Source organism: Maylandia zebra, linkage group LG11 (genome assembly GCF_041146795.1).
Source record: "Maylandia zebra isolate NMK-2024a linkage group LG11, Mzebra_GT3a, whole genome shotgun sequence".
Classification (NCBI taxonomy): domain Eukaryota; kingdom Metazoa; phylum Chordata; class Actinopteri; order Cichliformes; family Cichlidae; genus Maylandia; species Maylandia zebra.
In genome coordinates, this window is record NC_135177.1 from 27,384,895 (window position 1) to 27,402,233 (window position 17,339).

The following is a 17,339-nucleotide window of genomic DNA, read 5'->3' on the forward strand; positions in this document are numbered from 1 at the left end:
GACTTACAGGGATTTGACTGCTTTGATTGAAGCAGGTGATTTTGGCCTTTAGTAAAAAAAAAACAAAACCATGGGTTGTAACCAAATCGGCTCCACCCTGATACACTCTTACCAATATTATGAAAGTAAAGTGCAAAGTGTGGTTCACTCATAGCACACAAACATAATATTTTTAGGCCACACCGACATAGGTACTTCTTATTGAATCATGAGCCAGCCTAAGTATGTTTAAGAGCCCCATGGTGTGTGGACCCTGGGAGCACCATCATTTCCATACACAGAGGTAAATAAAGATAACCTAAAAGACTGTAAAGATTCTTTTTAATTAAAGACACATACAGACAAATGTCAAAGTAATCAGTGTTTCTTTAATTTACAGTCTCTAAGAAAACAAAAACAAAAACAGTGACCACAACTATTTAAAATATGCAATATTCCCTAAGAAGTCAACCTTAAAATTTTAATCTGTAGGCCTATAACATACGCAAGTAAGACCAGTGCACCCACAGCAAGGTATACTTGTACTTGCATAAATGAGCCTAGAAACAAATAACATTGATATGCACAGAATAAACATTCCTGTTCTGTTTTACAAACTTGGATAGACTCTATACTAAAATTTTTAACTACTTCTCTCATTGCGTTAACAGTTGCACACAGTTAGCATCACTGCTAAAATCTGTTTGGTTAAATAAAAGCTTGCAAACATAAAAATGACAATACAATCTATAGCAGTGAAAACAAATTCTCTGTTACAATCGAAGTCAGAATCCTGCGTGGCCAAGTACAAATACCAAAATTAAAGTCTTTGCAGAAAGAAAATCACTATCAATATTATACACTAAAGTGGTATCCAAAAACAAGCTAAAGCTACTATTCGGATAGTAAAATGTTTCACAAGCTTGTTAAAAGGCTTTTAGCTAGTGCTGTAAAATGGTTGTATGCTTTATAATGACAGACTGCAGGGCACAATCTATGACCCTGTGCAGTTTGGTCCCATTGTCAGATCAGTGTTATTTCTGCCAAAATGGCTGGACTGTGGTGTTTTATGTCATCACCAACAACATACTTATTGCTGAGACATAGCTCAGAAAAACATAACATATAGTCACTGTTTGCAAATTAAATTAGATTTTAATATATTTGCAGTACAATAATTTATCTTGTTGCCTAACTGATTTGATCAAAAATGTGCAGTTCTTTTTTGTGTTAATTCAAAATTGCAAGTTATTTTCTAACCATCCTAACCAAAAAAGTGTAAATATTAATATAATGCTGCGTGAAAGAGATTTTAATTTACCAAAATAAAGCAAAAGCATAAAACTTTAAACTTGACAAGAAACTGCATTTCACTCTTAAACAGCGCTTTTACTAGTCTTGATGTAGGAAATGGTTGTGTCAAGTCTGAAGAAATGAAAACAAAGTAATATGTTTCATAGGAATATCTTAAAACATTTAATCTGCATTTATTGATCCATTGGATAAAATCACTCAGTCAGATCTTGTGAGAACACAGAAGATACGATTTTCTGCAGATTCCTTTGCTACTCAGATGTTCTCTCCATCAACTTCTGCCCTTTTATGGTCCTGTTCTGTCTCTTCTCTCTGCATGCCACCTTGCTCGTCATTGACCTGGAATTTATCGAGGCCCCATTTTGGATAGATGATATTGGGACCTCCAGTGGCTTTGCGGATAAGGAACCTCGCTCTTCCGCGAGTTAAACTTCCCCTCCCTCGACCTCGATTGTCTGTCCACTTGGATTCTGACTCTTCATCTCTGTCGTCGTGCTAAAAATGTGGGAGAATGTGAGAGACAATTGTCAAGGCTCAAATTCAACACATTAAATGCTGAAGCTGAAAAACAATTTTTTGAAAAATCTATGTTAGCCCTATGATCAGCTAAATACCATTCAAAGGAGAGAGTAGTCAGTTTATTCACTAACCAGGCTGCTAGCTGTCGCTAGGTAAAATCAGCCACAAAGAGGGTGCTACACCAGAAATCTCCCTGTGACCCTTATGGTTACTAGCAGACTATAGCAATTTCTCATAGTTGCATTGAAGACTGAACATTCGTTACTACTTGCTGAGTGTTAGTGAAAAAGAGCAATGCAAACCTGAAGAACAAGAACAACTTTCCTTTTAAGGGTCAGATGTTTCTGGATTTTTGTTGCACTTTTAACAATTTCACTACTTCTCAGCTAGCAGTCGCTTTGTGGTTTGGCAAGCAAATTACAGGTCACCGTGGCAACTTCATAATATCAAATCAAATCACTTTTTATTCTCACATCACATGTGCAGGTACACTGGTACAGCACATGCGAGTGAAATTCTTGTGTGCAAGCTTCACAAGCAACAGAGGTGTGCAAAATGCAATACAATAACATAAGAACAATGCTAAAGCTGTTTGGTAGGGCACCATGCCTTCTTTGAAAGCACCTTTACTTTCATTGAGTGACTGCATGCAACCACTCACCAACTAGCTAGAGAAGATACATTTTCTTCCCTGGTGAGTTAAGGGGTTGACGACTCTGCTCTAGGCCTGCATGATTGGGTCGTTAGCAACTGATTTCACAATGACACCAGCAACCACTTGTTAACTTGTTGGGGAATGCACATTTTTCCACAGTGACCAGTGGTTGCCAGGAAGTTACTGGCAGGTCTATAACCCAGTGTAACTGAGGTATAAGTGGTTAAGCTGATGGATGGCTGAATGGACAGATTTTCACATTTTGAATTTGATGCCAACAATGTAGTAAAATCATGACAGGGACATGTTTACCACCATTTGCATCACCTCTTCTTTTAACAACCATTCTAAGCATTTGGCAGCTGCTTGATATATAATTCCAGCTGGTCAACAGTTTAGTCCTCCTTAGTCATATTCATGGCTTCATAATGCTCCACATGTCGGACGAATAGATGTGGAATGCAGCCAGGCCGCTTTAGCACCGGGACTCATTTACTGTGGAGCCATGCTGCTATTAATAAACAGAATGGTGCCTGGGTGGTACCATACATTGCTTCAAAACCTGTATGTATTGTTCAGCATTTTTTCAGACCCTCAGTTTTCACTAGATGTGCAGTTTAAATGTTTGGCAAATAATTATATGCTTCTATTGTTTACATTTAACACAGCCTCTAAATATTTTCAGAAATCAAGGTTGACAAAATAAGGAAAGAGATAAGGAATGAGAAAACCTTACCAAGTAATATTTTTTGCTCTTGGGAGTATATTCTGGGTTCCAGTCTTCACTTTTTTGGTGTACAACCACGCTTACAGGATTACTGTGTGAAATGTTACCCTGATAGTTCCCTTTGCTCCAGTTCCTTCCACGTATTCTTACTTGCTATAATTGGAGAAAAAGAAAAAAATGCTCAAAATATGCAATACATAGCGATACATAGCAAACTGTCTATGATGGGAATTTTACATTATATTGTAGATATTACAACAAATCAAGCTTTTTATTGGCCTTACAAATCCTCCATGTGGATGTCCACTTTCAGCTGAACCTGATGATTCCCTTTGGCCCAGTCGGTTTTTATTAAAGTCTCCATTTTTTGAATCAGGTTTCTCTTGGGGTAAACCTTCATCTTTGTTAGATTTGGAGGATGAGGAAGATGAGGATGAAGTGGAGCGAGAACGTTTCTTCTTCTTCTTGCTTTTCCTGCACAAGGATTATCATGCAAGCAAATTCTTTACATGCAGCTGTTTATAGTGCAAGATGATTATGTCATCATAATGGTAGATACAAGTACAGAACAATTGTGCATACTTTGATTTCTTGTGGTATTTATGGAAGTTTTCCACAGATCTCTCTCTGCTAGAATCTGGGGAATCTCCCGCATCTCTTCCCTGATCCTCGTTATAATATCTTTCATGGGTCGAATATTTTTTACGGCGTTCAATATCCAAGCGAAGGTCCATTGGGTCACCCTTGATTTTTTCCCCTCCATCCTGAGCAAAATCAAAACAGAACACAATGTCGTGGATAGACTTTGGATTAGCATGTGGAGGGCTGTCAGTCTTCTCTGAGCTAAGCGGATTTGTAAACTAAATAGTGAAGTGCAGGGAAAAAGGGCAAAAACCCAGGTGACAACCAGCTGGCATGAATAAAACCAAGCTATTTTTGAGGGAATTTTGAGTGCATTTAATAGGCCAAGCCAGTAGTTTTGCATGTTTTTAGTGTTTCCTAAACATCTACTTTTCCAAATCTTATGTTTTGATGATCAAATTTTACATGACTTCCTGGTCACAAAAGTCTTCATAATTTCTTTAGATAGGTGGTTCAGCACAGTTAACATGTAGCTAGCCTTATCCATCCAATCTATTCAACAGCAATAAAATATCCAGCAACAGATTCACATATTTAAATTCCTAAACTTCAGCAACATCACATACTCGTGTTTTTCAAAACACAAAGGTTTGTTAAACTTTCAGGCCATAACAAGTTGAAATCATGTCATATCTTATCATATAGTATCATGAACCAACACCAATGGATGGCAGGAAGAAATCAGAAATCGGGTTTGGAAAACATGTGGGAAAAATGCCGAAGTGTAAACATGGATAAAACATGCAAAACCACCAGTTTGGCTCTTTCACAACAGTGACAGACAAGGCATGTGATTGTTCATGCTAATTTCAGTTTACTCAGTACTTAGTATTTCCTCTGCATGTTTGAGAGCTGACCAGATGTATCCATGCGCATCAATAAAGAAATACTATGATGGTTTACTCAGAATGTTAAGCAAGTAAACGTAAGCACAGGCACATGAAGTGCCTGCTGTTGGTTATTTCCGTTCCTTATTTTTTTAAAAGAATACTTACGAAGACGATTGCTTAGAGTCCCTTGAACAGCTTTGGCACTGAGGCTTCCATTTTTGACCTTATTTGATTCATTAGCCTTGGTCAGGCTTGTGCCCACAATACAACCCATTCACCATGTGAGGCGATATAACAAACAGCAAAGTCAAAGTGCCTTATTTTGCATTTGCTTTTCTTAGACTTGAGCATCTCCCTTCAAGGAAAGCCATGGGCTTTCAGAGAGTGCAGTCTAAAGGCATGTGGCTTTCTCACTTGTTTGAAGTTGTCTTATTCCAATATACTTCATACGTCAAAATGTTCAGTCACCTTGTAAGTGCCATCCTCTGAGCTTTTCATCGCCTCAAAAAGTTGAGGGTGTTTCTTAAAAGCACTTGGTGAAACATCGATTCGCCTGCAAGAAAGAAATCAAGATGGGATAAAAGAAATGCAAGACACGTGCCATAACAAACAAACGGTCAGCAACACTGAACTGGAAAGACAACACGAAACAGAAAAAAAGAAAACTGCTGGGAAAGTAAAACTGACCTCCACCAAGCATGAGAACAAATAAGCCAAGATAGTCTGTAGATTATCAGGGAGGAAAGGTGAGAAAAAATACCTGAAAGCTGTTAAAAGAGGAGGTGAAGCCACAGCACACTGAAGGTGAGAGGGGTCACTCAATAGGCGACTCTACCTGTGTATCTCTGGACTTTTTCTTGGCTTCATCATTTCCTTCTCTGCAGCTTGTCTTTGGTACAAGGTGAATCGCTCATTTAGAGTCATGCCAGAAGATGGAAAGTGCTGAGCTGATTTGGTAACAAAGTAAGAAGCAAAAGCTATGGTTACGTCACATTTTATTCAAGAGGCCATTGTGAATAATAATGCTGAAAATCAGTCAAGACAAAATATTTGATTGTTCTATGAATTTTGCATCATAGAGGGTATCGAGGGTAATGATTTGCAATCGCTCGATATGGTTTAGACACAGAAGACTCACCTTTGATGTGGTGAACAATGGTGACAATGTGCTGAGCAAACAGCTCAGAGGGACTTCTTTGTAACTGTGCAGCCTTTACATGCTGGAAGATGGAGCGAAATTCCTGATCCTTTTTAGAGGACTGCACAAGGTCCTGAGACAACTGTCGCTCTTCAGCTAAAAGATCTGACGAACTGAAATGATAAGTTCTTTAGTCTCTTGAATTTCTTTTGAATGAATAATGACATAACATTAAAAAAAAGAATTATTGAACCTATTGAACAAGGCTTACCTTATCAGGCTATCTCCAAGGAAATCCATTCTAACATTAAATTTTGCTTCCTGTTTTCTTGAGGACATGACAGGCGGGTCCTCTACTCTGACCTCAAACGTGTCTCTGTCAGAGTTCCTCCGCAATGGTGGTGTAGGAGATGGGATAGATAGAGATTCTGCCGTCTTCCTGGCTTTACAAATCAAGTCTGGGGACAGTTCTTTGAATTTTCCCGTTAACTCCCTTTTGGCAGCGGCAGTGGCTGCTGTTTTATCCTGCTTTCCACTGAGATAAAGCTCCTCTGCCGTGGCATCTTTGTCACTATTAGCAAACTTCTGCCATTTCGCAAAGCACTCTTCAAACTGTTCTCGGGCTGATGGAGCGACCTTGGTCTTTGGCTTATAGGACACTTCTCCATTATTCCAATTTTTTGGAAGTGATTTAAATTGAGGCTTAATGATCATCTCATCCTCTTCTTCCCCATCAGCAGACAGAAATGGTGAGGCTTTGAAAAAGCTGTTCAGAGACACTCCAGCATCATTATCCTCTTTGTATTTTCTTGATACAGAATCAGAGACAACTACAGAAGCTTTGCCATTTACTTTCTCTTGTTCCATTTCCATACAGTTTGCTTCTGCGTTCCTGGCATTTTCTGAAGCAGATTTAGCTTTAGCTTTAGCTTCCTCCCAAAACCTAAAGAAGGAAAAAGAGATAAAAAGCTCTGTCTAACTCGAAAACCTGATTGTGAGACAGCTGCAAAAATGAAAATAACAGTGAAATATAAGCATTTTTTATCAGGGAAGCACTTTAGTAATGAAAATAAAGAAGAAGAAGGATGTTGTTTTCACTTGGAAAACCTTTAGAATTCCTGTAAATGGATACAGTAGCTGAAGCTTGCAAAGTTTATAAAATGCAAATATGAAATGGTTGTGTAGTTTACCCAAAGTAAAGCTCAAATGAACCTGCTGTCCATTATTGGACTACCAAAAGTATATTAGTAATGGCTTCTGGTACATTTGCCTGATGTTGACTTTTTTTCATTGTTTATTGTCGCACCACTGTCTGCTCAGCTCTGATGCATACTCTGTTACATGTCCTGCACACACAGCCGAGCCAGGCTACTTATTTGTAATAGATTTCTAACTAATTTGTAACTATATTGCTGGAAAACCTAATCTATCCATTAATATGGAATCAAACCCAAAAATCCACAATCTGCATTATGTGAGGCTCCAAACAGAAGAACCAAACAACAATTTGTGTTTCAAGTTACTAAAAATTGTCATGAGTGTAAACATAAAACTGGTCTTACTTCCTGAATGCAATGGAGATTGCTGTTTTATCTCTATCCAGGTAGTCTTCTTTGGAGATGTCAAAGCTGGAAAGGATTTGATTTAGACCTTCATTTGAAGGTTTTTTAGCCGAGGATGAACCACACACCATCTGCCAGGTGGGGGTGCCATTGGGTGTGATGCCTGTGTTTTTAGTGGGGCTAGACTGGTTAGCCGTTTGGCTGCTCTGACCAACAGTAGCAGCAGAGCCTGCCAGCGGACTGTTTTTCTTTGGACTGCTGCTGTAGTTTGTCAGGCCTTTCCAGTTCCCCTCAGTTCTCCCACCGCCAGCACCTTCTATATCATCTCCTGCCAATAACTCAACACGCTCCCCTGACTCATCCTCTCCCTCTCCTCCCTTTTGAACGTCCTTGGAAGCCAGCTGCTCATCTTTCACATCTTTTGAGGTTTGGTTAGCGAGCAGGGAGGCCGGCCTGCATTTAGGAGAGGAGGAGTGTGATGAGGCAGAAGAATGCTGCGAGTGTCTGGATAAAGGAGAACAGGATTTGTCGGACTGGTGAGATTGACCATGAGGGGAGGTCCCACAGTGTTTCTGAGAGCGTCCTTGTGAATGGTTTTGATGTTGTTTCTGTTGCCAATGCTGTTGCTGTTGTTGTTTCTGATGATTTTGTTGCTGTTTTTGAGGATGCTGCCTGAAATTCTTCCAGTTCTGATGATAGTTGTTGTTATTGTAGCCACGTCCACCTCGTTGGTAGCGTCCACGTGGGAAGTAGCCCCGTCCTCGACCCCTGAAGTTATATGGCCTACGGAAGCCGCGGTGATAGCCCCGGAAGTCCCGGTTGTTCTGGTAACCTCGCGGATATTTCTTCTCCCGGTTATAGGATGGAGAATAAGATCTTGATCTTGACCTTGACCGAGACCGAGATCTAGAGCTGTGAATGAATAAAGAAGACAACGAAAACATTACGTTTATTTCTACAGAGTTTGATATAGATACATTTTCTCAATAATGTATTGCCTCCAAAATAGAAACAGTAGATCTTATGTGAAACAACACTACCAGAAACTATAAACCACCTACAATTAACAGTTTAGAGCTGAGACAGACAGATGCTTGGTTAATATAAAAGGGAAAAAGGTGGAGCATATTTGCTTTGGCTCAATGACATACAAAACTAGGAGTACTTGGATGATTGCTTACAACTGTTTAAAAAAAAACAACGTTTATTGCTGGTCTGAAAAATTGAAATGACATATCTATTCATAACTATTCAAATTCTAGGGAAGTTTACAGAAGAAAAACACACAGCTCCTATTATTCAGGATCATTTTGAAAATAATAACAATCCTTAATATTTTGAAACAAATGTTTTGAAAATAATCCTTAAATTCTGTGACGATGTATAACACTTGAATATATGTTATTATGATAACACATGGAGAACACAACATGTTGCGGAGCATACTGCAAGGTCAGAATAGACCACAGGGTGGCGCTGCTGCACTTCCAATAAAAAGCCTTCCACAGCGTGCTAGCCTTGACTTTTTACCAGGGCTTCAGATTATAACAGTCTGTTCTTCAGTTTTCTCAAATCAGCAATTTAATCAGAACACCATGCTTTTAAAAGTACATTTCAACACTGTGTCCACAGCTGTCCACTGTCATATTTGAGAGTATAACTGTTTCAGACTTCAAAGTAGTAGTGCAAAGTATCTACTGCTACTTGTATTTAACTGCATCTTCAGCAGCTTTTATAAAGGATGCATTTCTCACCACCACCCTCCTAAAATGTTAAGAGTATGAAGTGATTTACAAATAATTTAAAATCTAAAAAATGCTGCAGAGCAAAAGTCTAGATTAATGAATTAAAGCTGTGCCAAAGTACATGCAAACATAATACTAAACTAGATAAATGAACTTAAATTTAAAAAAAAAAGAAATAAGAGAAGCATGTAACTCACCTAGTGTGCTTTCTCATTGGAATACAGAGGCAGTGCAATGAGCAGCACTGCACAGTGCGAGCTACAAATACTGCATCTCCTCTGCCCAGCTCTGGTGGAACAGGGAGTCACATGGACCGTATAAGGGTGGGAAATCTACTACTGCCTGAATTCTTTGACTCTATGCCTGCCAGTTAAAAGGGCTTTTCAGCACGTTTGGAGAGGATTAATGACAGAATATTGTGTCACACATGGCAAATCTGTTCCACCAAATTGTTGTGGATATTATTTTCTTTCAGCTTCCTGCTATGACTTGTCAGTGAGTAAAAAATCGGCCAAGCGAGAGCTCAGACCATGTACTTCTGTAAACTGTGGCTCTAATTACTAAGTGTGTTATAGCAAGATCAGGTAATGTTGGAAAGAAAGAGTTTAAGCTTCGCACTGGCAACATTTGACAACATGTTTCCACCCAGCACACTGTCAAACCTGCACCTTTAAATGCTCTTTAACCTGACAACTGTTTCTTGTTCTAACATGCTGCCCATGTAAAACATGCAGGAAATTAACTATTTATTTTTGCGTGCGTGCGTGCGTGCGTGCGTGCGCAGAGGGTGGGCGGGGATATGCTTTTTTCTGTTTTTGTATTTACATTTTTGTTGTTTTCAAACTTGTACAAAGGTGTGCATTCACACTTTTCCAGTCCTGTTTTGCCTTCCCACAAAGCCATTTGCACACGTGCAAGGTAGCTTCAGGAAGAGTAGACCATTAAATTCCTTCCATAACTCTTATTTATGCTAATTTTAATACAAGCTGTAACACTGCCAGGAAATGAGCTAGCCTGTCATTTTATTGCCATCCGGGCGTCACTCTACCAGTAGCGGCAAAGGCATCAGACTGAAGCCTTACTGTTTCTTACGAAAGCACATCAAAGTCAGCAGAAAACCCTTCAGTCAAAGCTTCACGAAATAAAAGCACATCAACAAAATGCCTTTCAAAATACTGTGAAATGTGGTACAAAACATTCCCATATGCCACTGTGCAATATTATATTAGACTACCTTAACTAAATTCACTAACCGGGAGCTGAACTCTCAAATATTAATTTCCTGTGGATACAGAGCCTGACTCAAGAGTTTGGGTGGGACTCAAAGGCTCTAATATGCTCCACCAGCTCTGTCTATTCATGTGAAAACCAAACTCTTTAAATCCTACAGATGGCAATCAAAGATACACAAAAATACACAGTGTGTTTCCAGTCAGCCACAATAAGATTTGCTACACAAAACAGATGAAAATGGATCTCAAGAATGAGTTTTTAAATTTTACTTTAACAACCCAGATCTGGCAACTAGGGTGGAACTTTAGCAATCAAGGCAAATGCATGTTATCCGCTAACAAGCTGTTGCAAACGGAAGATCGCTCGTACCTATAGCGGTGCTTCCTGGACCGAGACCTGGAGCGACTCCTGGAGCGGGAGGTGGAACGGGATCTTGACCTGGACCTCGAGCGGCTCCGAGATCTCGAGGCTGATTTTGTGGATCTGGACATCACTGCACTCAGCCTACCTCTAGCTGTGACACAAAAATGTTTTACAGTCAAGTTAGGATTGCTGAATATGTATACGGTGCGCCTGTTTAAAAAAGAATTATGACATCACCTGTTCATTTGCAGGAACAATTGGATGAACAATAAAAGAAAGGATAAACAAATTTCAGGAAAGCTGGGTCAAAAATCCCTTAAATGAAAATGTCCAACAGAGATAAACCTTCCAAAATGAGCTTCAAAAACAGTCTTAAAGAAAAAGCTGCATGAAGAAAAACAACAGCTGTGAAAAAGGAAGAGGCCAATCTGTAATAGTGTAAGGTTTAAACAGAAGGAGTTTTATTTATCTCACTCATCATTTGCATAGAGGGCTGTCTTCTATCAGTCACCTGACTAGTTATTTTTTCAGCTAACCAAAAATATTATAAAACAATTATTCAGAAATAATAATATAATGATAATATAATATTATTATGATAAATAATAATATAATATACAGTTATTAGTATGATAGATTGTTTTTCAATTTCCTTATCACAGAAGACCTGCAGAGCAACATAAAATAACTTAAAACTGGTGACAGAAATGTTGTGTCTCAGTTGACTGTGCAGAAGAAAAAGTTGCCAGTTTTTTAATAAGGCAAAATAATCGAGAAGACAAACCACCAAATTCAGTACTATTTGTATTCCTTTGGGTGTCTGACACTAACATACCTCTAAATATACCTACATACAACATATATATATATATATATATATAGGGAGAGAGAGATATGTTGTATATGTTGACCAGACTCACTGAGTGTATGACATATGAGAATCTGAATCAGAGAGACTTTATTAATCCCAGAGGGAAATTGAGTTGTCATAGCAGCAAATATACAACAAACATCAAGCACTCATATAAAATGAGTGTAGAAACAGAGATATTCATAAATATTAAGATAAATAGATAAATATAAATATAGGTATAAATATACATATACATATAAAATATAGAAATATAGAGACATTTATATATTAAGATGTGCTAGAGATGCTGCGTACAAGGGCTTATTTTGAGGAAGTCATAAAAGCCGTGCTAACCATGTTAAATGCAAAAGCTGCTACTTGCATTTTTACACCACAGCATCGTATGTAATCAAGTGTAAATCTATTCAAATCAAATCAAAATCAAATCAAATCACTTTTTATTGTCACATCACATGTGCAGGCACACTGGCACAGCACATGCGAGTGAAATTCTTGTGTGCGAGCCCCACAAGCAACAGAGATGTGCAAACACAACAACACAAACGAGCAAAATACAAGAATGGCCAACCTGAAACTAATAAATATATGTACAATATATAATAGTGTATGCTATATGCTATATATAATAGTGTATCACATAAAATGCATGTGTATCACATAAAATGCATGGTAACACAAGCCTCGTTTAGTGGTTTTTTTTGTTTTTCCCCTTTTCATAACTTATTAAGAGCTTTCATTACTGTTACACTTGCCCCTTGCCCGATCCTTTGTTAAATATTTAACCTACACCATGCCCAGCTAAAACCAGTTGATTTCCTCTGCAGCTACATAGAAATTTGCTTGTGGTTAATGCTCTGCTGTGAATCCGACACCACAGAGATGTTCTCATTGGATGTTCTCACTACATGGTCTGCACACACCGACCTCAATGTACATTAAACTTCAAAGGATGACTCTTCTGAAATCAGGGCTATGCTTGCAAACTTCCCGAATTGCACTTTCATAGTGAGAGGAGGAGTTTAGTAAGAGTCTAGTTTATTCCCTTCCAAGGCCCACAGGGCAATATCTGTGCCATATGATCCACAGAGTACAGTAAAAGCTAGGGATCAAATAATTGATCTTTCATTATGAGAATCATCTTCAGAGATTTAGGAAGGAGGAAATTGCAAGCTACACATGGCATGGATTACAAAAGCACCGAATGCTATCACATGGTAGTCCCAGCGTGCATCCCCACTACTATTTTGGAGAGTATCGAAATAGATCCAATCCCTCCCACCCCCACCCAACTCTTTCACGTGCTCTATGAACTTCCCACTTCCCTCATTTCTGGCAGCTTGTTTTTTGGCTTTCAGACAATAATTTCCTGAACGTCCAACCTAAATAAAGAGTTAACGCTGAGTTTAGCCTAATGTACACATTTCAGCAAAGGCAGACAGATGTGGTTCTTTGCAGCATCTGGTGGCTAAACAGTAAAATCAATTACTTTTTCATATTAGCTTTTGAATGAGTTTCAGCAGAAACTATGCACAAAAGATCTCTACAAAGCTGTGGTTACTCATTGCATTAAGACTGCATTATTAACACACCACAACCTCATTTCAGCATCACGTATGCATAAAATTAGATGTGTGACCATAACATTGTTTTTCCCTGTAGCTGGTAGAATAAGACAACGAGATCTGTTTTGATAGCGTCACCCTGAAAGTTCAATTGATAACCAGCTGCAGCTGTCTGTGCTCCACAATGTGTGGTCGACAGTCTAATCACTGAGATTGCACCCTCTTGGAAAGGCAGGAGGCAGTAGGCCTTTAATCACTAACTACTAGATTTCTGAACACCATTACTCTTACTGACACACATGCATGCAAATCCACACAAATGTTATTACCAGTATGTTTTTGTCTGCTTCCTCATCCATATCCTAATAATGAATCTATCTATTTGACATAGCCACTACATTTGTGTCAACAACTTAGATTATTTTCATTATTTGTTTGCTCATAAGCAAATTCAAGGTTAAGGTCTAACCTGAGTCTTACTGGTTTCAATCCAGAGTTTTGAAGGGGGTTTTCATAGCAAGGTTTCTGTAACAAACACAACAGGAACAGCATGCAAAACTAGAAAAGCAGGTCTGCAGTCCAACTGCTAGAGAAGCAATGATGGTGAAGCGCGTGTAGAACGATGTGCTAAATAGACGTGCTCGAAAAACATTAAAATGTCTGTTTAACACTGTCTGGTATTCATGTGGATACACACACACACAAACACACATGCTATTAAGGCTCCCCTTGGAGCAGTGAATGACAGCTGTGTAATCCTCATCAGCTGTTTATTTCATATAACAGCAAAAGTAGCTCTGATAAACAATGGTACAGCAACATGATACATAGCTCAAAGCATATGAGAAGAAACGCTCACTCATCTGCCCTATCATTAAGACTACCATGCCACAGTGGCAGCTGGAATCACATTTGCTATCTATATATGCCCCCAAGACACTCTTCTCTCTATATCTGAAAAAGCCACAGCAACTGTCACTGGTACAGTGTTTGGTTATTGACGTGTGGCAGTCCCTCTTAGTATTCCCTCCAGGCGCTTCACAGAGCAGTTGATGGATAACAAAGTCACTGGCAGCACAATTTAAGTTTGGGATTAATAGTTGCGCTTTCTTAGGAGGTTAATATCTTAAAAAAAAAAGAGAAAGACTGTTTCTCTAACAGTTGTCTGACATTTGTTTGTCATTAAGGAGCTACTGTTGCTGCTCGAAAGACAAATGAGATTTCCTGCAGCATTATTCTCTAGTAATGATCAACAACGATAGATCAGGACGCTGTTCGACTTGGCACTGAGCTTTACCACAAGCAGCTTCAGCTAGCTTTCTGCAAAGCACTAAACACACGTCACACGAGGGGGAAATTTTGTTTTAAAGTATTTTTTTCGTGCAGTTATACTGTCATGACAACAATCGGTAGTTTAGAGACTAACAAATGCCACTGAATAGCGTTTTTGGCACATATACTCCTGCCTGTAAAAAAATGGCAGACGGCAGAGTGTCACAGTGGCATCCTTACAATCACATGCTTGCAGTTGTCTGTCATCACCACAGTAATGGACCTCTCCCGCATACAAGGGGGAGCTCATCAGCAAAAGGTCCTCTCTATTTTGGTAAGTTGGGACCAGCCTGGAAAATCATGAGTTATACATTTACCTTATATTTCCAAAATACACTCAGCTGTTGTTTATGTTCTTGTGGGCTGGAATCTCCATACAAACCCAGCGGCACTGCGTTTGTTTTTGTTGTTAATTAAGTGGTAGAATGTTTTCATTTCTAATTTATTTGAGCAAAGGTTATTACAGCAATCTGTAAAAAGTAGTAGTTTCTATGCTCATTAAATACAACATAAAAGAAGCCACCACAGTGATGGCAATCACAGAGATAGAGTTCACACAATATCGAAAAGGAAACTAAATTATTTGTTATGTCATGTTATTCCCGGACAGCATATTTGGACACGGCACACCTTTGTGTTGTCAGTGTCTGTGTGTGTATGTGTGCTTTGTTTGCTAAGAAGGCTCAACCTCATAGAGGATGCCACAGTACAGCAGGATACAGGCTTGGTAGTATTTTCAAACCTTTTTTTTTTTTTTGCCTCTGTGGTCCATAGAAATAGATTCAAGCTGGATCTCAAACCCCAAACAGACAACTACAGACGCAGTTCTTTCTGCTATATATGACTTGGCAGGCTTGATTCCAGTTTGGAGCTGTTTACTGTAGGTGGAGGGACAGCTTAGAGAAACGTGTAATCACAAAAGTCATTCTTTCATTGGGCTAACCACCAAAGACAACAGTCAGTCATCTGGTGAAATTAAATGGCTCACTTTACTTTAAGTCCCCATTAAATCTATGGTGGTCTGAGGACGCACGTTGGGAACCTAAAAAAGGCTTCAGGGCTCTAACAGTGACAACCACTATAATGCATCTTCAGATCATTTAGTGACAGGGGTGAGAGGCATATCCTCAACGAGACAGTCAATGCATTTCTGTGGCCTAGAAAACATTCATATACGCAGAAAAATTGGTCATTTAAACCAAGAGAAAGACAATACATCGTGATAAGGAATAGACTTCTGATGTTTTATTTGCTTAATTAATATTTACAGCCTTGTTTGAAATGGCGGTTTATTCGCCGAGAAGGAACTTCACTTCGCGGCAAAGAAATTCATAGTTTTTTTCTTTTTTTGTTGCGACAGATGATTCATGTGCTGCTCAACTTCCCCTTCACTTACTGTATTGTATCGTATTACACTTCACTGCCTCTGAAAATTATAATATTTCTATTACCTCTATTCGCTCTTCAAAAAACTGTTGCTAAAAAATAGGAAAGACTAAGACTTACCGGGTCGGCGTTATATTTCAGTGTTGTCGCGTCACATTCAGGAACCCTGGTAAAATATAGTAGAAATGAGTGCAGGCTTTTACTCCTTGGCGAACTCGTCTCTTCTATTGTACCCGACGGTGTGTATGAGTGTGTGTGTGTGTGTGTGTGTGTCTGCGGTGTTTAGAGGGAGGGTGTGTGACAGCTCCGTGCTGCTCAGAGGTTCATATTTCCTTCCGCCTTCTCGCCACGATTTGTCAAAACACCTTCGCTACCTTGCAGTGAATGAGATTGGAGTTCTGTAGTCAGTGGGTTAGGATTAGGCTAATATGTCTGCTGTCCTTTTAATACGATCGTTTTTGTCACTAAAGCCTAATCCACGACTACAATTCACTGCGCTAAACTTGTGTTCCTACACGGAGTTGTCCCTGCTGCAGCTTCTGTCTTACACAGTGGTGCTTTGTGCAGTTTATTATAACTCCACTGTGCAGGTCTTATATTTGACCGGGGGGGCTTCATTTAGGGACTTATCACTCGTTTTGAACGCTAACCAGCTAGTTAACAGCATGAGTACTGAAATCTGTTTTCTACTGCTTGTATTTTCAAGCGAGCCTGAACAGGTAATACTATGAAGTGATGTGTGCTGCCTGTGTCTTTATCATTCCGGTACCGTATAATTCTCCGCTAATATCAGTCTGGTTTTAAAAAACTCCTTTAAAAAAAGTTGCCCTTTTCGCAGCAATAACTGATGATTTAAAAGATGGATGTGGTGGATCATAAAGTCGACCACTTGGATACATATTCCAACTTTAGCTGTCTTTTGTAGAGCGCCTCAAGTGGACACTGTAGGAATAGCAGGCTTTGGCCTTATCTTTCAGCTCTCGTGGTTGGCGCATAGTTTAAGCACTGAATGTTAGGTGCATGGCCAGTTTGACTGACAAGTGGATGCGGAAGCAGGCACCTGTAGCTAATTTTGGTCATGAAACTAGCCCTTGATTGTGGTTGTGGTGCTCTTCAGAGCATTTTGAATGCAATTCCAGGGCAAATAAAATGGGATTCTTCGCGGTTAATCGCACTAACTACACACACAAGGGTCAGTGCTCGAGCTTTTGTAAGAAAAACTTTGAATTATATTTTTATGCTACTTAGCACTAAACCGCAAACATTTGCACCTGTGTTGCACTCTTAGAATCTATTGATGCACTTTGCTATACACGTTTGCTACCATCAGCTGATATGATGCTCAATTAAGTGTCCACTTATGTTTAAAAATAAAGTCTCCTGTCCTTTCCAGATAATTCAAAAGCAATTGAGCGACTGAAGATTAAAATTTTGTATGTGAAACACACATAAGGTCCATTTCACTCCATATTTGATGA

The 17,339-nt window shown here is 39.1% G+C and overlaps 1 protein-coding gene across 3 annotated transcripts; it reads right to left on the minus strand.

Moving 5' to 3' along the window:
* Positions 1-348: 348 nt before the first annotated feature.
* thrap3a (thyroid hormone receptor associated protein 3a) lies at positions 349-16,221 on the minus strand. 3 transcript variants are annotated; one of them, XM_004550990.6, is made up of 11 exons: positions 15,982-16,221; positions 10,714-10,858; positions 7,367-8,278; positions 6,076-6,747; positions 5,805-5,977; positions 5,502-5,613; positions 5,135-5,219; positions 3,777-3,958; positions 3,479-3,668; positions 3,204-3,347; positions 349-1,788 (listed from the first exon to the last, which is right to left on the minus strand). In XM_004550990.6, exons 2-11 carry the CDS (start codon positions 10,833-10,835, stop codon positions 1,549-1,551), a joined length of 2,832 nt encoding a protein of 943 aa, XP_004551047.2. In that variant the 5' UTR covers positions 10,836-10,858; positions 15,982-16,221; the 3' UTR covers positions 349-1,548. The 3 variants fall into 3 exon arrangements, with proteins under 3 accessions (XP_004551047.2, XP_004551048.2, XP_004551049.2); XM_004550991.4 differs by lacking the exon at positions 15,982-16,221 and adding an exon at positions 10,945-11,109; XM_004550992.5 differs by lacking the exons at positions 10,714-10,858; positions 15,982-16,221 and adding an exon at positions 9,309-9,397.
* Positions 16,222-17,339: the final 1,118 nt, after the last annotated feature.